Raw genomic sequence first — 21,997 nt, 5'->3', positions numbered from 1 at the left:
TTTGAAAATGACCTAGAGCATTTTCACCAGGATATATACCTTACAACAATCTTTGCATCTAATATATAATACTCTACAGGCAAAGTTTATAACCTTTTACTTTTACTGCTGTGTATGAGGGTAGCAGTTTATTGGGCATTTTAGCTAGGACTCTTTATCTGGCATGTGTACTCCTACTGCATGCTGATAATGAGGCCCTCATTACCTTATTCTTAGTGTGTGAAGATTGCAAAGAACATAGTAATTTTAAAATATTTACTCTACTTTTTCATGTAAGCTCCAAGTCTGTGACTTAGAGGGCAGTATAGCAAATTGCAAAACCTGCCCCCTTTGCACCTTATTAACAGGTCATTCAGACTCAGTAGTATACATGCTTAAGTTAGTGATCTTGCTCCCATTTCCAGTGGACAAGTGTAATTATCATATTAAAACTTTCATAATTGTCTCTGAACATTAAGGATTAGTATGGGTAAGATAACTCATTTTTAGTGGTAGTCACTCTAAAATGGGGCTAGGGCACAGTTGCAGTAATGTAGTGATACTACTTGCATTGCTACTGCCTATGCAATAAATGTTATGCAGTTCTATAGAAGACTTTGGCATTACTATCTGACTTCGTTAATCACAATATTTAGTATTTAGGGTTGGATGTGTGGCGCATGAAGTTGTACAATAGGGGCAGCAGTCAGTTATTCTCAAGGATTGACCTTACTCTTTCAAAATGTAACTAATTTATACTGTGACCTATTTCAGTAGTTTTGTTCCCTGTAACTTTCATTATAAAATCAAATTAAGAGCTTTATCATTTGGTCAAACATTTATGATCATAGTGAAATTATGAACAGGGTCTATACAGCACATATAAATATCCATAATCTGTTTTAACGGCTAAAAGAGCCTTTAAGGAATTACTGAACATTTTTGGCTACAGTAGTTAATTTGCTGTAACAAGTTCTGTGAAATTGGTGTTCTCTCAGATTTTATTATGAATATGGATGCCTATATGTTTTGTTTTTTTTTTTGTTTTTTTTTTTAAATATCTAATAGGTGGTTGCAGTCAGGGATGTGCGTTTTATTCAATTTAGTTTTGGAGGTTTGTACGCGCACCATTTTTTTTGAGTGTAAAGTACAACTTTCACTCATAAAATGCAATTTTCTGCATGTAAAACGTTTTGACGTATTTAATTTCTGGAAATAACTGAGACACTTTGAGCAAAAATCCCCAAAACAGGCCAAAATGAAAACAAACCAAATAGAAAGTTTTCCGATTGCACACTCCTATCGGTCATATTTTATTTCAAATGATCTTACATTGGAGGAGATAAAGACAAAATAATGAGAGGTATCCTTCTGTCCCCCACCACCTCCCTAGAGCATGCACAGGTGCTTAGTTTATTTATGTTTAGTCAGAAGTGGAAACAGAGAGAAACTGTTTGCCAGTCTAACTATTTAGAAGTCAGGGCAAAATATATACTTTTTCCTTTATTTTTCCTTTTTGCCTTTTGTCATTCTCCCCTTCCCTCTATTCTTTCTCCCCCTTTCATCCCACCACAGGTCCTTGCAACAAGGTGCATTCCTGGTCTGCAATATTATCTGGTGCCATATTTTAGACAACCTTGCACCAGAATATTTTCCTCTCCTGAGGAAACTCTATGCTTCAACTACATCACTTTAAGCTTTTGATTTTCTTCTTCCTCTATGCTGTAGCAACACAAGTATTAATTAATATCAGTCATTGCAGTGTGGCACCCCAATGGTTAAGAGGAGGCTGCATAAAAATGCAAAGTATCTTTTATTATAAAGCGTAGTTTTCCCATTATACTATCCCTGATGGTACTTTATTTTCCCTTATTGTTCACATGGTTAAATACTGGTATACGTTTGTCCCAGTGGTTGTCTATGTATATTTTATATACTGGCTTTCATTTATAAGTTGTGTCTATAATAGAACTTAGAGTACGTTTTAAAATGGAACCTTGTTTTCTGACACCATTTACCGTAATTGTCAATTTTTGTAGTGTATTACAACAAATACATTTAGGTTTTGTGTATTCTTACTATACTAATGACTTGTTTCCTAATATCCATAGGTTACAAAGCAAGAATGGAAAACAGCAGGTGCCATTATCTACAGCCACAGTTTCTATGGTTCACAGTGTCCCAGAACTGATGGTTAGCTCTGAGGCAAGTTAGCAGTCTCCTTTTATTTTCTTATTTTTAAATATGACAATGCCTGAGAACAGGTAAAATTGGATGAAGATTTAAAGTAAGTGAGAAAAGGAAATTGTGTTGGATCACACTTTACATGGATTAAGTCTGTGGGCAAGCAATACTTAATGTCCTTATCTTTTCTAGAAAGATATTCATTATATCCCTTTATACAAATACATTTGTGGCATTTGTTCAGATGTTAATGAGTCTTTATATAGCGTTAAGACTTTTTTGTAATTAGGATATTTAAAATTTTACTAATTCTGTATTAGCTCATGTGATCTGGTTTAGTTTAGTAATGAGCACTGGCAGGTAATTTAATATCTGTACATACATAAGATTATATATTTCCCATCCTAGTGTTGGTTTCCATGTCCTGCGTTCTAAAATGTTTTGGGACTGCTATTGAGCGTGTGCATTTTGTCCAATAGGTGGATCAGTAAAGCAAAGTTTAGCTTTGAGCATCTAGCTGAGATCACTGCATTGACTGTCATAACTGAAGAAATTTTTAGCAATATTAAGTACAGTGGAAAAAGGATAAACTGGGCTTATAACTGCACTGGGGTTTATAAACCAAATTTGAATAATCTGATCGTGCCATATATATGCACTGTGTGCTCGTTTCACACGTAACTTGCTCTTTTCCTTTCAACAAAATTCAGTTTAACTTTTAATATGGATGGGTTTATATTAGAATGTGCATCTTTATTCTGCATGTGGTAATTATAGTTAATAATTATATTTTTTTGACTCTAGCAAGCTGAACAGCTAGGACGAGAGGATCAACAGAGGTTACATCGAAACCGGAAACTAGTGCTAATGGTAGATTTGGACCAGACTTTAATCCATACTACGGAACAGCACTGCCAGCAGATGTCCAACAAAGTAAATTAAGCATTTTGTTTGAATTTTCAGCTTTATGAACCTGAAATGAATTCTTGTTAAATTACTTCAATAAATATTTGAATATTGAAATTTAAGGCAGAAGTTGAAGTGAGAGTTGGGGCTACAAAAACAGAATTCAAGAAACCATAGGATAGGCACAGAGAACATATTTGCCATACTAGGTCAGAGCAAAGGTCCATCAGTACCAGTATCCTATTTCCAACTGTGGCCAATCCAGGTCACAAGATTCTAGCAGGATCCCAAAAGGTGAATAGTTTCCATGATGTTTATCCCAGGGATAAGCAGTGGATTTCCCCAGGTCCACTGTAATAATAGTATAAGGACTTTTCCTCCAGGAATTTGTCCAAAGCTTTTTTAAAGCTAATTACACTAACAGCTTTCAACTTCTCCACTGACAACACATTTCAGAGTTTAATGAGTTGAGTGAAAAAATATTTTCGCCTATAATTTTTAAATGTACTGCTTAGTAACTTCTTTGCATGTCCCTTAGTCTTTTTTTTTTTTTTTTTTTTTTTTGGGGGGGGGGGTGGGAGAGTAAACTGATTTGTTTACCTGTTCCAATCCGCTCATTATTTTATAGACCTCTTATCATATTTCCCCTCAACCCTCTCATCTTCAAGCTGAAGAGCCCTATCCTCTTTAACCTTTCCTCATAGGGGAATCATTCCATCCCTTTTATCATTTTAGTTGCCCTTCTCTGTACCTTTAATTTTGCTATATCTTTTTTGAGATATGTTGACCAGAATTGCACACGATACTCAAGATGTGGTCGCACAATGGAGCTATACAGAGACATTATGATAATCTGTCTTCTTCTCCATTCCTTTCCTGATAATTCCTTGCATTCTATTTTCTCTTTTGGCTGCCGCCGCACACTGAATAGAGGATTTCAAAATATCCACAATGATGCCTAGATCCTCTTCTTGGTGGTGACTCCTAATGTGGAACCTTGCATTGTGTAGCTGTAATTTAGATTGCCCTTCCCTCAGAAATCTACTGAGGTCTATTGCAGAAGGGACCAACTCTGGCTCTCAAAAGTCACAAACAGCCCGTTTTCATGGTTTCCATGATGAATATGCTTGAGATTTGCATGTATTGCCTCCATTGTTTGCATATTTATAGCATTGCACCAGGAAGGAAAGAGGGCAGACTAGATGAGCTTTATGGTCCTTATCTGCTGACATATTTTGTTTCTATTTTAAGTTGGAAGCAAAATGAAAATAGTGGATTTGAAAGTCTGCTGAATCAAAATATCATTTAGATTAAAATGTTTGCCCTGGTATAAAGAGCCAGTAACAGCAATACAACTTGAGGAGAAAATTAAATTGTTGGCATATCTTTCAATAGAAAAGCAAAGCTTGTTTCTGGGTACACACATCTGATCAAGACCCCCTTGTGGGAATTTGGGGCACTGTGTAAGTACAGTGTTTTGGGGGGGAAGGGCACAAGATGTTTGATTTGATGTATCTAATTGCACTACACCATAGTACAATTTAAAAATGAAAGATTAGTTTTGCCTCTTCCCTGTGGTTCAGTGAGAATACTGCCAAACTAAAGGTCACAGGTCCAGTACCTGAATCGAGTCTTATGCTCCCTTGATTGGTTGGGGGTCAGGGATACTGCAGAGATAGCATTCACAGCATGAAGGGGATAAGGGAAGGAGGGAGTCATGGTCATCACTCTAGTCGGGCTTGTTCATAGTATTTCGTCTGAACTTGAATAAAGCAATTTGATTGGACATCTGGCATCTATTCTACTTTGTTCACCCTCACAGCGTTTATAGATTGCCTTCCTTGTTGTTTCTTGGGTCTGTCACTTTAGGGTGACACCTAGTGGCTTGAGTCGGGGCCTATGATGTCATGGTTTCAGGAGTCCTGGTGTATGGCCCCTTCCCAGCCCAGGACCATCACTGTACTAAGTAGACTAGATATACATAGAAACAGACTGGATGGCCCATTTGGGTTCTTCTGTTGACTATTTAGCAAGCTGCATGTGGACTGCTGCTCTGTGCAGACTGCCCTCAAGTCCTCTGTCAAGGGCAACAACTGCCACTCTGTGCAGGTTTCCCTAAGCCTTATGTTAAGGGTAGTAACTGTCGCATCATGCAGGTCACTCCCAAGCCTTATGTTAAGGGTACTAATATTTACAATCAAAACCAAACAACTGTTAAACACATAACAAAATTACCGCTAGCAGCATTTTTATGGGGTGACCAGCCCTCTTGGTAATTCAAATAATGCTGCTTGAACATGGTTTGTTTTGGGATTTGGTTGTAGAAGCAGTCCTGTGCTACATAATGCTTTTCCCCCAAATGTCTGCGAATCGGTACTCGAATTGTAACAGTCAGGGCCCAGCATTGGCTGCCGTCTGAATTCAATTCCCCTGCTGTTAAAGCGAAGAGTGTTGTTCCAACTGCTTCAAAAGCATTAAAGTTAATTGGGCTGCAAATGCAAAAGTGTCTCATAAATCAGGGGTGAGCAAACTGGGGTGGGGGGGCTTGAACAATCCTGAAGGGGGGGCACACTTGGCTGCCCAATCAAGGAAGAAAAAGTGGTTACACTGAGTCTCGTGCCATGGAGGCACTACTGCAAACTGCCAGAATGTAGAGATGTTATTGGTAAGCATGCCAACTAATAGCCATGCTTGCTTTCAGCGGGCCAGAGAAAGGAACTGCTTCGGCTGTGGAGAGACCATAGCTTCAGGGGGAGAGATTACAGTGGATGGGGAGGAGAATGGACAAGGAGGCCAGGGAGAGAGGAAGGAGGTGAGGAAGGTGTTAAATAGGAAAACCGTGAGGAAATAAAAAAAAAAAAAAAAAAAGCAATTAAGAAAAATAGAAAAACTTAGTGAAAACAGTAAAAAAGCAAAAAAAAAAAAAAAAAAGTAAAGTTGGATGTGATTGAGTGTTTTTCTCAGCTCCTAAAAAAAATGTAATTGCCACCTAACGGGGTCATTCATCAAATCATGTTAGGGCGTTATCACTATTAAGCTAGGGCAAGAGTACATTGTACAAATCTCATCTTTGTGTACCTTTCGTTACTCCAACTCACCATAAAATCTTCACTGATGTGTGCTGTGCAGTTCGTACATCTGACTCTGCATATAAAACTGCTTCCCAAACCTTAGACCACATCCAAAACCTCACCTCAGATTACTAGTTGACTTAAAGCTTAAAACATGGTCGAAGGTTTGGCAGCTAGGTTTCAATACCAAGAAGTGTACTAATCCAATTTCTGTGCAAGGACCATGAAAGGGACTTTGGGGGTGATAGTGTCTGGAGATCCGAAGGCATGAAAGGAATGAGAAAAGGCGATAGCTGAAGCCAGAAGAATGCTGGGCTGCAGAGAGAACATGCCATACTGGGTCAGACCAAGGGTCCATCAAGCCCAGCATCCTGTTTCCAACAGTGGCCGATCCAGGCCATAAGAACCTGGCAAGTACCAAAAAACTAAGTCTATTTCATGTTACCGTTGCTAGTAATAGCAATGGCTATTTTCTAAGTCAACTTAATAGCAGGTAATGGACTTCTCCTCCAAGAACTTATCCAATCCTTTTTTTAAACACAGCTATACTAACTGCACTAACCACATCCTCTGGCAACAAATTCTAGAGTTTGTGTGCTTAGTGAAGAAGAACTTTCTCCGATTAGTTTTAAATGTGCCACATGCTAACTTAATGGAGTGCCCCCTAGTCTTTCTTTTATCCGAAAGAGTAAATAACCAATTCACATTTACCCGTTCTAGACCTCTCTTGATTTTAAACACCTCTCTTCTCTTCTCCAAGCTGAAAAGTCCTAACCTCTTTAGTCTAGTCTTTCCTCATAGGGGAGCTGTTCCATTCCCTTTATCATTTTGGTTGCCCTTCTCTGTACCTTCTCCATCGCAACTATATCTTTTTTGAGATGCGGCGACCAGAATTGTACACAGTATTCAAGGTGTGGTCTCACCATGGAGCGATACAGAGGCAATATGACATTTTCCATTTTATTCACCATTCCCTTTCTAATAATTCCCAATGTTCTGTTTGCTTTTTTGACTGCCGCAGCACACTGAACTGATTATTTCAATGTGTTATCCACTATGACTCCTAGATCTTTCTTGGGTGGTAGCTCCTAATATGGAACCTAACAATGTGTAACTATAACATGGGTTATTTTTCCCTATATGCATCACCTTGCACTTATTCACATTAAATTTCATCTGTCATTTCGATGCCCAATTTTCCAGTCTCACAAGGTCTTCCTGCAAGTTATCACAATCTGCTTGCGATTTAATTACTCTGAACAATTTTGTATCATCTGCAAATTTGATTACCTCACTCGTATTTCTTTCCAGATCATTTATACATATATTGAAAAGTAAGGGTCCCAATACAGATCCCTGAGGCACTCCACTGCTCATTGCCTTCCACTGAGAAAATTGTCCATTTAATCCTACTCTCTGTTTCCTGTCATTTAGCCAGTTTGTAATCCACTTTTTATTTTTCCTAGAAGCCTCTCATGAGGAAATTTGTCAAACGCCTTCTGAAAATCCAAATACACTACATCTACCGGTTCACCTTTATCTACATGTTTGTTAACTCCTTCAAAAAAGTGAAGAAGATTTGTGAGGCAAGACTTGCCTTGGGTAAAGCCATGCTGACTTTGTTCCATTAAATCATGTTTTTTTGTATGTTCTGTGATTTTGATATTTAGAACACTTTAAACTATTTTTCTTGGCACTGAAGTCACACTACCTGGTCTGTAGTTTCCTGGATCGCCCCTGGAGCCCTTTTTAAATATTGGGGACTGGGTGCCTCCAGTCTTCAGGCACAATGGATAATTTTAATGATAGGTTACAAATTTTTACTAATAAGTCTGCAATTTCATTTTTGAGCTCCTTTAGAACCCTGGGGTGTATACCATCCGATTCAGGTGATTTACTACTCTTCAGTTTGTCAATCAGGCCTACCACATCTTCTAGGTTCACCATGAATTGGTTCAGTCCACTGAATCATTACCCATGAAAACTTTCTCCGGTACGGGTACCTCCCCAACATCCTCTTCAGTAAACACAGAAGCAAAGAAATCATTTAATCTTTCTGCTATGGCCTTATCTTCTCTAAGTGCCCCTTTAACCCCTCGATCATCTAATGGTCCAACTGACTCCCTCACAGGCTTTCTGTTTCAGATATATTTTAAAAAGTTTTTACAGTGAGTTTTTGCCTCTATGGCAACTTCTTTTAAAATTCTTTCTTAGCCTGTGTTATCAATGTCTTACATTTAACTTGCCAATGTTTATGCATTATCCTATTTTCTTCTGTTGGATCTTTCTTCCAGAGAGAGAGGAATAATCTGGAAAAAAAAGAGGTGATAATGTCCTTGTAGAAGTCTTTGGTGAGTGAGCACCTGGAGTACTGGGTTCATTTCTGGAGACTGTATCTCCAAAAGGATAGAGATAGGATGGAGGTGGCCCAGAGAAGAGCAATCAAAATGGTTTTGTGTTTGTATTGGAAGACCTATGAAGAGAAGCCTGAAGGATCTAAATATGTATATCCTGGAGGAGAGGATGTGAAGGGGAGATATGGTACAGACCTTCAGATACCTGAAAGGCTTTAGTGATGCACAGACATCAAGTCTTTTCCATTGTAAAGAAAACTATAGAACTAGGGGGTCACAATATGAAACTAAGGGGGACAACTGAGAACCAGCATTAGAAAAAATTTCTTCATAGAGAGGCTGGTGGAATGGTGTTCCAGAAGGAGTGGTGAAGACAAGAACAATAATGGAATTCAAAATGGCATGGAATAAGCACTGCAGATCCCTAGAGCCTAGAGGTTGGAAATTAAGAAATAGGGAAACCTATATTAAGTTTAAGTGGTGCAACATTTCTCCAAGCTCAAGCAGGATGGTAGTCCTGACACATGGGTGACATCATTAGTTGGAGCCCTGATGTGGAAAACTTAGGTCAAAGTTTCTAGAACTTTGACTAGGCATACTCAGTGTGCCTAGTCAAATACCACATGTTAACACGGGATTCCTCTCCCATTCTTTTCTTTTCCACAGAGCTCTAAGCTTTGTGGGGTGAGTGAGCTCACTTTGGCTGTTTTTTGGTCTTGTGGAAAACTTTGCTTTTTCTCATCTATCAATGGGTTTTTCTTTGTTCCGTTGCCATGTCCCTCTCTGTAGCCTTCCCTTATTGTCTTTTAGTTAGGTTATTTGGCAATTTGGGTAAGTTTCCTTTTACAGTCGATTTCCACGATGCATCGGTGCCCTCTGGCCATTGCCGCCCTGCCACCATCATTTTTGGATTGTGCCCTTTTTGTTTTGTCCGACATGGCCATGTCCAGTTTTCGGCGATGCCCCGGTGCCAGGGGACCATGTCTATAATGGATCTGCATGAGAGATGCATCCTCTTCCTGGGGGCATCGCATGACATCCGGGGTTGCCGCTTATGCGTTCAGATGACCCGAAGGCATGTCTGCTTTGACTCAAGATGGTGCAGCTCTTTGGGTCAAAGAAAAATCGGCATTGAAGGACCAAGGAGCTGCACTGATGAACACAGAGCCATCGACATCAGTGGGATCCTCTGTTCTGTCAATGCCGCTGGCAGATGGGGGTGCCAGAGACTAACCATCGATTTCCAGGCTGAGGATGTCGTGTTCCTTGTCAATGGCCTCAGCATCAGGGAAGGACTCGGTCGAGCATCGAGGGAAGCCTAAGAAGCATCAGCGCCAGTTCCTGTTGATGTGCGGGGCTCAGGGATACACAGACTTTTGCTGCAATACCCCTAAAGTGACCCTGCGGCGAGGAGTGCCAAACCTTCATTGGTGCTGGGTTCCCCGAAGGTCTCCACTAGTCTGATGCCAGTCGCTGATCCACCTTGAGGATTTGAAGAGTATCTGGCCACCCCTCCTTCCTCCCACTCGGTGTTAGTATCGGCAGCGTTTGAGGAGGAGCTGGAGCAATGAATCCAGCTAGTGGTAGACTGGGCGCTGCAGGGCTTCAATCCTGTGGCACAGATGGCAGCAGACTCGGTGCCGTCCATCCTCATACTGCTTCTGGAGAAGCTCAATGTGTTCATCAGTGCATTACCAACCAAGCTGGCGTCCTTTCCTGGGACAGCATTAGTGCCCGGCGAGGCACTGAGGCCTCCCCTACTTATATGGTTCCTCCTCCGAGGAAGCTCCACAGAGGCCGGTAGAGAGGGAACCCCTAACCAGTTTTACCGGTGCCTGCACCTCTGGACGAAGGCCAAGCACCTAGGGATCCATCCCCTGTGGCTTTCAGTGAGGATGAGCAACTCTATGACCCTTGGGGGGATGACTTTTCGGAGTCCCTTCAGACCCTTCTCCAGAGGAGCGAAGGAAATCTCCACCTGAGGACTTATCCTTCGCAGATTTTGTGAGGTTATGGCAGAAGCAATCTCTTTTCAGTTGTTAATGGAAGAGGATGCCAGGCACAAAATGCTTGAAATCCTCCAGTTCATGGAGTCTCCTAAGAAGATCGTAGTGGTTCTGGTTCACGAGATCCTTAAGGAATTGCTGCTGAGGTTATGGGAACACACCCCCTTACAGTGAGTGCCTCTTGTTAATAAGAAGGCAGACTGGGTCTACCTCATCCAGAAGATTGGCGGATTCAACAAGCATCAGCTGCCCTGCCAGTTGGTGGTGGTCGAATCTGCCCTCAAAAGGACCAAGCACTCTTAGTCCCATTCCTTGGTGCCCCCGGGGAAAGACATAGAGCAATGGACAGTATTGGGAGCAAGGTATTTCAAAGCACCATGCTCATTGCCTGAATTGCTGCCTACTAGTTATTCATGAGCCACTATTTGTAGGACATCTGGAAGCACTTGCAGGAGGTGGCTGAGCTGCTGCCTCAACAGCAACAGGACACCCTCATGTCACTGATGCATAACAGCCTGGAGTGCGGAAATTGCGAGGTCTGTGCAACCTATGATGTTTGCGAGGCAGCAGCGGGAGTCAGCGCCCGCAGAATGGTATGGCTGCAGGCCTCAGATCTCCAACTAGAGGTACAGGAACAATTTGCTGACGTGCCATGTACTAGGGAGAATCTCTTCAGAGATAGGGTGAGGGATGCTGTGGCCCAGCTTCGGGACCACGATGAAACTCTCCAACAACTCTCTTCCAGCATGCCAGACCCTTCTTCCTCTTCTAGGAGACCAGCGGGACAGGGGTCAAGGAAGTCTATCACCAAAGAAAGTACTGTCCTTTGCCCCCCTCACTCCTGTCCACACCATCAGGGCTCCCACAGATGTTCTAGGCAGCAGAAAGCCCCCAAGCCCCAGCCGGCTCCTCATTCAAATCTGGGGACTGGGTTTTGACTGGGGTGTAGGGAGCTTAGGTCAGTTGCCCGTACCCAGGACAATGGACCCTCTGGTTGGGGGCAATTTGCAATTCTTTGCAAACCAGTGGCCCAATATAACCTTGGACCAGTGAGTTCTGTCTATAGTCCGTCAAGGGTACCAGTTGAATCTATTAGGTGTCCTGCCACATTGCCCCCCTCGTGCCCATCTTTTTTTTTGGGGGGGGGGGGGGGCTGGTAGCGCATCAGGAAGTTCTACTAGCAGAGCTTTCCTCCCTCTTAAGTGCCAGAGCGGTCGAGCCCATATTACAAGGGCAAAGAGGGTGGGAATTCTGTTTCAGGTACATCCCGATTCCAAAGAGAAGAGGAGGACTCTGTCCCATCCTAGACCTAGGGGTCTTGAACAAGTTTCTAAGAAAAAAAAAGTTCATCATGATTTCCCCTGGCACCTTGATACCCCTTTTGCAAAAAGGGGACTGGCTATGTTCCTTTGACCTAAAGGACCCACACACTCATATCGAGATCTTCCTTAGTCACAGGAAGTATCTCCAATTTGTGGTGGGAAAACAGCTCTTCCAGTACTGGGTGTTGCCATTAAGGCTTGCATCAGCCCCATGGATCTTCACAAAATGCCTGACCATGGTGGCGGAGCACCTCCGCAGGCTGGGAGTGCATGTTTTCCCGTATCTGGACGATTGGCTGGTCGAGAGCATGTCTCAGACAGGGGTCACCAACTCTATGCACTTGACCATCTGGATGTTAGTCACTGGGTAGTTGAGAACGAACCCTAAAGTCCCAACTCAGCCCGTCACTTCAGTTGGACTTGATAGAAGCCCTGCTAGACGGGCTCAGGCCTCCCAGAGGACTGTCACCTTGATGACCATTGCAGCAGAGCCAGCAGGTGTCAGCCTGGCATATGTTGAGGCTGTTGGGCCATATGGCCACAACCGTCCATGTCACTTCCTTGGCACGTTTACACATGCGCAGAGCCTATGGACCCTGAGGTCACAGTGGCGCCGGGTCTCTCGGAGCCTCTAGTATTGCATCAAAGTCACCCTGTCTCTCTGGGACTCATTGTCTTGTGGTGGGTACTTTCAAATCTGGAACGGCAAAATCTCTCTTCGAAATCTCCCTACCCAGATTGTCCTAACCACAGATGCATCCATCATGGGGTGGAGAGATCATGTAGATGGGCTCAGCACCCAGGGCATCTGGTCTGCTCAGGAATGCTCTTGTTAAATTTAACTTCTTGGAGCTTCAGGTGATCAGGTATGTGCTTTGGGCTTTCAGAAATCAACTGTCCAACAAAGTTCCCCTGATCTAAACTGATAGCCAGGTAGCCATGTGGTATGTCAGCAAGCAGGGAGGCATGGGATTGTACCTCCTGTGTCAGAAAGAGGTCCAGATCTGGTCATGGGCACTCAGGGATGGTGGTCAGCTCCATGTACCTGGCCGGATTGGAGAATGTGGTAGCAGACAGACTGAGCCAAGCCTTCAGAACCATGTGAAAGTTCTCGAAACTTTGACATAAGATTTTTTGTGTCGGGGCTTCAACTGATGATGTCACCCATGTGTGAGGACTAACATCTTGCTGTCTTCGGAGAACACTTATTACAGGTAAGCAACTCTGCTTTTCGATTGGAGGCACGTACACAGAACAGCAGTCACTACCCTTAACATAAAACTTGTGGTTCCCAGCATAGAGAGAGGGTGACTGTAGACAGGTTGGGGGGTGCAGGGATCTGTCTGCTACAAGACACTGCCAGCTGCCCTCCCACCTTGGTGATCCTAAGTCAGGGAAAAGACAACGTGTATTCTCCTCAGAAATAGACTTCTATTTATCAGGTTTGGTATTTATTTATTTATTTATAACTTTTTTTTATACCGAAGTTCAGGTAACAGAATTACTTATCACTCCGGTTTACATTATAACAAGTAGAAAACAATGACAACAAATGTCTTACAATGAACAAGGGAGTGAACAACTTGGATAATATAACATAACATAACTAGGAATAGTAGCAGTATGCACTATTAGAGCGAAACTAGCGCATGGGGAGGGAGGTTTGCTAATGGGGGGGGGGAGGGGGAAGGAAGGTTGTTCGTGGAGGGGGGGAGGAGGGAGAAATTTCTTATTGATGAGTAAAAACATGAGCCTAGGTTCTGGACGTCAACAGTATGAAAACAGTCTATGGGAGCTGTGGAAGACTAAGTAAGTTAAGGGAATGCTTGACCGAATAGCCATGTCTTGAGTCTTTTTTTGAACGTGTTGGGGCAATGAAACAGCCTTAGCTCCGGAGGAAGCAGATTCCACTGTTTGGGGCCTGCTGTGGATAGAGCTCTTTTACTTAAAGATGTTTTCATGGGAGGTGCATGTAGAGTTCCTTTTTGTGCTAATCCTAGCGGTCGGGAAGAGGTGTGAAGCTGAAGAGGGATTCTGAGGTCCAGTGGAGTGTTGTTGAATATGGCTTTGTGGGTGATTGATAGAAGTTTAAACAGGATTCGAGATTTGACTGGGAGCCAGTGGAGCTTCTTTAGAATTGATGTTATATGATCTCTTTTGTTGGATTTAGTGAGACACCTTGCTGAAGCTTCTGTAACAGTTGAAGAGGCTTTAGGGTGTAGACTGGGAGACCGTGAAGCAGTGAATTACAGTAGTCCATTTTCGAGAAGATGATGGATTGTAACACTGACCTGAAATCGTGAAAATGAAGGAGGGGTCGAAGCCTTTTTAGAACTTGGAGTTTGTAGTAGCACTCTTTAACCGTAGTGTTGATGAAATCAGAAAAGCTCAGATGGTTATCCATGACCACCCCAAGGTTTCTGACCCGTGGGGAGAGAACTGGGAGCGGCGTAAGGTGAGAGCTATTCAATGGAAGGTGAGAGCTATTCAATGGAAGGGTGCCATCTTGAGTGATCAGGAGGAATTCTGTCTTGTCAGTGTTGAGTATCAGGTTAAGGTTAGACAGGAGTTTGTTAATGGAGAGGAGGCAGGAGTTCCAAAAAAATACGGTCTTTTGAAGTGATTCGGTGATAGGAATAATGATTCGGACGTCATCTGCATATAAGTAATGGGTTAACTTTAGATTGGAAAGGAGATGACAAAGCGGGAGAAGATAGATATTGAATAACGTAGGGGATAGTGAAGAGCCTTGAGGGACCCCTAATGTGGAACTGAACGGTGGTGACTCTTTGCTATTGATCTTAACTTTGTAGTATCTGTTCTGGAGGAAAGATTTGAACCAGTTTAGAGCTTTGGTATGACATAGCATTTAGAAAATGACAACAATTCCTATCTCTAATGTCCTGGCCACTAAGCACCCGTTTTCCCTCAAGAAAGTTCTGTATCATGGGTGGTAACAAAACATGCCATAAACTTTAGCCTGCTTAAGATACTTATGGCTAACTTACCCCGGATTTGAACTTTCAGGTGATACCTCTGTTCACCTCGGAAGAAAGTTCCGGCTGGAGAGCGTGGGCAGGGGAGAGGCTTGTTTCTTGGACTTTATGCTGGCAGAGTGGGCAGGCTGTGCAGGAATGAGGCTAGCTTCTGGCTCTGGTGTCTGCTGGCTATCTGGGCTGGCTCTCATCCTTCACCACCTATGGCTCCGTGTCACTCCCCAGACAGGAGCCAGGGTCTCCTCTCTCCGATCACTTGGCCACACCTAGTCTTCTCCCTTCTTAATAGCAGGGAGATCTGGTCGGCTTCGGACCCTCCTTTTGTTTCCAGGGACACCTCAGCACAGGTTCTTGCTCTCAGGGTTTTCTCCCTAGGTTTGCATTTAGGATTTGGGCCTTCTTTTCTTTCTTTCTGGGCTGCTCTCCCTCAGGGGGTTCCTTTCTTTTCCTCTCCTTTCTCCCCCTATCTTAATCTTCCCAGCTGATAAATATGCATAAGCTTATGCATAACCTTGTGGCGGGTGGAGGGTCCCTTGCCTCACTGCAGGTCTTTTTTCCCCCTTCCCCATTACTTCAGGAGGGGTCCTGCCACATTGCAGATCCTTTTCCCCCTTCCATTTCTTTGAGGGGAACTGCCACATTGGCATGCCAAGTTGTCAGTGTCAGCATTGTCCCAGACTGCCTCCCCCTTTCTTACAAAGTTGGGGGGCTTCATAACCACCTGCACTTTGCTTGCTTGCTTGCTTGTCCCTGACATTTGCTTAGGATCTTAAGTTGTATTGTCTCTTCTGACTGATTTCTTTATTTGCACAGGAACTGACAGGTGCATCTGATAAGGTATCCTTCCCTCTGTTAGGACAAGGTCTCTTCATTTTCCACTGATGTAATGCAGTTAAAAGTTCACCTGGGTAAATTCCTTCTCTCGCTGTAGCAGTGTCTGGGCCTGTCAGAATTTGGCCTGTACATTATTAAAATTCATAATTGGTGCATCATTGGTAAACAGGAGATATCACCCTACATGATCAGCTTGCACAATTGAGGCCACAAAATCATGGCTAGGTTGTGGCATAAACAAATTGACAGGGTTGAGCAAACCTTTTGAGCCACAGCCCCCTTCCCTTCATGCAATTGGCTGTGCCCTCTTCCCCCCCCCCCCCCCGAAGATGGATACGTGTGTGTGTGTGTGTACATACAGCCAGCTACCTGAAGGATATTCAGCAGGCAACCACACTGCCAACCAGTAGCTCAAAGCCCCCATTCTGTGTTTCTTCGAGTTGCTGAAAGGAGTAAGCTCACACAACAGGCACAGAGAGACAGACTCCTCAAAACCAGACATAGAGAGAAATAGTGCCTGTCTAGGCATGAGGTATCTAACACCACACACCCAGACTGATAGGCTATGAAACAGATACAGACGGAAAGATACCCCACAGACACAGAAATCCCATAGAGACAGAAACCCAATACCTTGACAGGTACAGAGAAACAGACCAACCACTCCTAGACAGAAGACAGGCACACAGGTACAGAGAGAGGCATAGATACAATACAGCCAAACAGAGGCATACAGAGCAAGAGACAGGCAGATAGACTAAAGCACACTAGACAAACAGAGAGAGACATTCCATACACCACAATCGTAAGGGCTGGAAAATTTTTCAAAATACTTAGGTGGCATTCAAAATTTGTGTTTTTACTATTTTCACTTAGTTTTTGTATTTTTCTTAGTTTGCTCATCTTTTTATTTTCTCATGTTTTTATTTGCCTATAACTTTTTTTTTTTTACACTTTGTTTTTATTCTCCCTTGCTCAACTTCTCTCACTCTCCCCTCCACATTTTCATTCTCTCTGGCCTCTTTGTCCATTCTCTTCCCGAACCTCACTATTCTCCTACCCAACAGGTGTGATCTCTCCACAGCAGAAGCAGTTCCTCTCTGGCCCACTTAAAGCATGGATAAGAGATGGCATTTTTACAATGTCACTATATTCTTCAGTTCCTTCCTCTCCTGAGCTTACGGTGCCTCTATTGCACAAGACTAGACAACATAGCCATTTTTTTTTCTTCCCTGATTGGTCAGCCAAGCATGCCCCCCCTTCAGGATTGTTCAAGACCACTGAGTTTATTCACCCTTGCTTTAGTGGTCAAGTTCATAGGGTCCAGAATTGCCCAGGTAATTTTCAGATATTGTGCCATTTAGTTTAGGAACAATAAAGCTTTTTGTTGTTGTTGTTGTTGACATAAGAATTCAGTCTTTAAATTGAAATAATCATGGGATGCTTTTTCTTCCCCATTTGACTTCACGTTTTATGGGATCTCTGACCAAAATCTGTCTTGATTCCTTTCTAGGGCATATTCCATTTCCAGTTAGGCCGAGGGGAGCCTATGCTGCACACTCGATTACGTCCTCATTGCAAGGAGTTCCTAGAAAAGATTGCCAAACTCTATGAACTGCATGTTTTCACCTTTGGTAGCAGGCTTTATGCACATACCATTGCAGGTATGTACTATATTTGATGCAAGAACAAATACTTGAGATGTATTGGTTTTCTCTATGTAAATATATATTATTTCTCCTTTGTGTCTGTCAAATGGATATTGAAGTGTTTTTTTTTAAATTTATAATTTATTGAAGTTTCAAAGATATACAACAGATCAGAATCAATACAAAGTGCAAGCATGAATGTCGTACAATGCTATACATAGGAACAGGATTCGCTTATCCCGTCCGTCATCGTCAAAGCTTAACAATAAAGAGCTCCCTTACCAAATTCCCAACCCGCCCCCACCCTCATCCCATCATGTTATACATATAATAAGCGTCTCCATTAATGGGTGCTAAGAGTAAACTCCATTATCCAACTATGGTTTCAGATATTTCCTAGTTATCATTTCGACAGTACATATGTTGTATCCAATGAGGTACAAAGCCACTTCCTGCAATAAGAGGTTCATGTTATGTACATTGGTAATGAGAACAGAAAGCATATGCTTTATCTATTTTTGTAGAAGGGACAATTAGCCACCATGTACTGTTGACCATATATTGCTTTCCCCACATTTTGTGGTCCCCAGAGAAATAGAACCATAAAGTTCATCCTATAATGTTTTTTGAAATAAATGGCTTCCATATTAAATTGTGTGTGTTTATTTTATTGTGTTGAGTAGCTGTCAAAAAATCCAGCCTTCTTTGAACCTGTAACCTTGTCAGTACCTCACCCAGGTTCGGTATTATTATGGATTTCCAGTGTTGTGCAATAGCTAATCGAGCGGCCATCAATGTGTACATGCACAATCGTTGTTGAAATTTATTTATGCCATCTATGGGCACGTTTAATAGTGCAGACATAGGTGACAAGGAAATCCGGGTCTGTAGGGTTTGATTCAGCCACTCGTTGATAGATTGCCAAAAGGGTTCTTCTATATGTTTGCATTCCCACTATATGATAATAAGATCCATTCTGACCACATTACCTCCAGCACTTTGGTGAAATAGAGGAATATATTTTATGCAGCTTTTCAGGAACTAAATGCCACTGGTAGATCATCTTGTAATTGTGTTCTTGAAGCCTAGCAGATACCAAGCATTTGCTGGCTCTTTGAAAAATGATATTTCTTAAAGTGTTAGAGAGAGGCTCCCCCAAATCTGATTCCCATTGTAGAAAGTGAGGTGATACGAGGTCCCCGGAAAAGGTTAGCATGGAATAAAGTTTGGAGACTACTTTGGTTAAGGAGTCCACTAGAGCGCAGAAGTTTTCGAAAAGGGAACGAAACTCCCTTAACTTTTGTGATTTACCCAATGTTTGGATAAAGTGGCTGAGCTGTGCATATGGTAAGTAAGCATTCTGTGGTAGAGCATATCTGTCTTCCAGTTGGGTCAGTGACATTACTTCGCTCCCTTGTAATAAATGTCCAATAGTAGTAATACCCGCTGATCGCCAAACCTGAAAGGCGAACGATTGATAACCAATTGCAAATTCTCTATTGTGGAAGAGATCTGAGTGATAAAAATAGGCGTGAGATCCAACCACATACACATTTAACATACGTCCAGGTGGAGCTGGGCTGCCAGGGTAGTGCTTCAACTGGCGTTGTTCCAATCATAAATTGGGCCGCGATGACCCGTTGTTTACTCGAGCCAGGTCAATAATGGCTTTCAATTGGGCGGCAGCATAGTATGCACAGAGATCAGGCACTCCTAATCCTTCTTGTCTCTTATGCTGGTATAATATGCGCCGTGCCACTCTGGGGGGCCTTCGGCGCCAAATAAAGTCAAATATTTTCTTTTGTGTCTTAACGAAGATAAGCTGGCGGTAGAAGGATGGGTAAGGTAGCAAATAGATATAGAAGTCTGGGTAGAACATTCATTTTGATTATAGCAATACGCCCCAACCATGAGAATAAGCCCTTATGTCATTTGTCCAAATCTTTATCTATTTTTTTGGATAGAGGAACATAATTAAGTGCAAAGAGGTCATTTAAGTTAGCATTTAGATAGACCCCCAAATATTTTAAGGCCTCTTTAGCCCAACGAAAAGGAAATCTGTTGGTTATATGTTGGACCTCAGGTGGAGGTCAATTAATATTTATTAGTTCAGATTTTTCTAAGTTAACTTTAAATCCAGACATGTTGCTGAATTTTGTTATCTCCGATTCCACTCCTGTTAGGGATTGTGTGGGGTGAGTTAGAGTGAGCATGATATCGTCTGCAAAAAGAGACAATTTAAAACTATGATCCTGTAACGGTACCCCCAGTATGGTTTCAGTCATCCGTATTCTGGTGGTAAACGGTTCTAGAAACAGGGCAAATAATAGTGGCGAAAGTGGGCATCCCTGTCGTGTACCTCTCCCTATCACGAAACTCTCTCCATAACCTCCATTCACTTTGACCATAGCCTGCGGATTGTTATATAATTGGGAAAGCCATTGTATAAAGTATGCCCAAAATTCATCTTGGTCAGCGTATGAAACAGAAAAGGCCAATGGACCATATCGAACGCCTTTTTGGCGTCGATGAAGAGAAGCACGGTTGGAATATTTTCCCTTTTCACCTGCCATATCGGGTCTAAAATTTTCCTCACATTGTCGGCTGCCATGCATTGGGGCACAAATCCCACTTGATCTGAGTGCACGAGATCTGGTAAGAATTTGTTTAACCTCAATGCCAGTATGTGGGCAAATATTTTTAGGTCTTGGTTTATGAGGATATTGATCGATAGGAACTACAAAGAGAAGGGTCCCTGCCTGGTTTGGGTAAAACAGTTATTCCAGCAGTGTTGTATTGGGCAAGCAGGCATTCACCATCTCTGATAGCATTGAAAAATTCCATTAATAGTGGAGCTAAGCATTCCGAGAGTTTCTTATAACATTCCCCCGGCAGGCCATCCAGTCCGGGAGACTTATTATTTTTTAAGGACTGAATCACTGTAGTCACTTCATCAACTGATATGAGCTCATCTAACACCATTTGTTGTTCAGGAGTTAAATGGGGAGTCTCCATGGTTTGCAGATATGCAGTGATGTCTTGATCATTAATTTGTGTGTTCGCACTGTACAAGGTAGCATAAAAATCCATGAAGCATTTTCTAATTTCTATGGGATCCAATGTGATTTGGTCATTAGAGTTTTTTATTTTAGTAATTATACTCTGGGAAATTTGCTCTTTTAACTGCTTTGCTAATAATTTACCCGCTTTGTCGTTGCCCTCATAGTACTTTTGCTTGGTTCTTTCCAGGGTATAAGCTATTTGTACATCTTCCAGGGCGCTTAACTTTAATCGTGCCTCTGTAAGCTGTCTGTACACCTTGGATTGGAAATATTGGTTGGCGAATTGGCCTATTTTAGTTAATAATAATTGCCGCGCCAACTCCCTTTCCTTTTTAACAGCGGTTGCACGAGCTATGCGGTGGCCACGAATTACAGCTTTAGAGCATTCCCACACGCAGCTAGCTGTAGTAGCCGGGTTACAATTAAATTGATAATATTCAGACAAGTGATGTGTTAGATTTTGTGCAAAAGTTTTGTTCTGCAGCAGGGAGACATTAAGTCTCCAGAAGATCTGGTCCCCATGTCCGGCTCTAGTCGATATCTCTAACCAGACCATTCCATGGTCCGACCAAGTTATTGGCTCGATCTCACTCCGCTTGACTTTTATGAGCACACAAGTGTCCAGTAGGAAAAAATCAATGCGAGAGTATGAGTTGTGGGGTTTAGAATAGAATGTATCGGATCTAGATGCAGGGTTGTGGTGACGCCAGGCATCGGCTAAATGCCACGTCTTCATGGCGGTGTTCAGGGTATTCCTGGCTTTTTGCCCCAACGAGTGTTTATGCTGAGAGCTCACATAGGAATTATCCTTTGCTGTATTGAGGGTAAGATTAAAGTCCCCTCCCCAAATGATATAGCCCTCGCCATGGCTCTCTAGGAGGAGTTGTATTTTGACAAGGAACAGTGCCTGGTCATGAGGGGCACATAGATGGACAGGAGGGAGTATATGTCACCGCCCAATTTGATTTTGAGAAAAACAAATCTGCCTTGATCATCAATAATTTTCTCTAGCATGTCAAATATGATGGAGGAAGAAATTAGAATACCTGTTCCAGCATACCTGCAGTCCTTCCCCGCTGCTGCTAGATATGTGTGGGGATAACCACGAAAAGACAGCAGACGTTCGTGCCTTTTACGTATATGTGTCTCTTGCAAGAATGCTATGGTTACATGCAATCGGGCCAGATCTTTCTGGAGCAAATAACGCTTTCTGTAAGTATATTTAAACCTTTAACATTTAGTGAGGCAATTTTTATTGACATGGCTCTGTGGTAATAACAAGTTTAGAAAAATGATAAAACATACTTCTGGATATGTACTGGCTAATCCTATACCGACGATTGTCTGTCTGTTAAGGAACCCCATAGAATACCCTTCCTGATGTGGCGCACCACTATGAAGACATTATACTTCCCTGTCTTTAAGTGTGGATGGGCAATCCCCTCCCTTTTCTTTTGATGATCCGTAGTCCTGCTTCGGATCCCTATCTGGGGAACTCCCCAGTCAGTTCAAGAAGACCCCTCTCCCTACCCTCCTCTCCCCCCCAAGAACCATTATAAAGCACAAATTAACCAACAGTTTAAATGTTAAAGTAAACAAGGTAAAACACTTTCAATATAAGCCTTTCACGTAGC

At 42.5% G+C, this 21,997-nt stretch overlaps 1 protein-coding gene across 8 annotated transcripts in view; it reads left to right on the top strand.

Annotated features, from left to right (window-relative positions):
• The window catches only part of CTDP1 (CTD phosphatase subunit 1), a 531,182-nt gene that overhangs the window by 62,548 nt on the left and 446,637 nt on the right, over positions 1-21,997 (top strand). For all 8 annotated transcript variants that reach the window (XM_029590827.1, XM_029590822.1, XM_029590828.1 and 5 more), the window contains 3 exons: positions 2,091-2,184; positions 2,968-3,096; positions 17,166-17,316. In XM_029590827.1, the coding sequence (XP_029446687.1) occupies positions 2,091-2,184; positions 2,968-3,096; positions 17,166-17,316 (374 nt within the window). The remainder of the gene's footprint in view (positions 1-2,090; positions 2,185-2,967; positions 3,097-17,165; positions 17,317-21,997) is intronic.

Source organism: Rhinatrema bivittatum, chromosome 2 (genome assembly GCF_901001135.1).
Source record: "Rhinatrema bivittatum chromosome 2, aRhiBiv1.1, whole genome shotgun sequence".
Classification (NCBI taxonomy): Eukaryota; Metazoa; Chordata; class Amphibia; order Gymnophiona; family Rhinatrematidae; genus Rhinatrema; species Rhinatrema bivittatum.
This window is presented reverse-complemented; position numbering and strand designations above follow the sequence as displayed.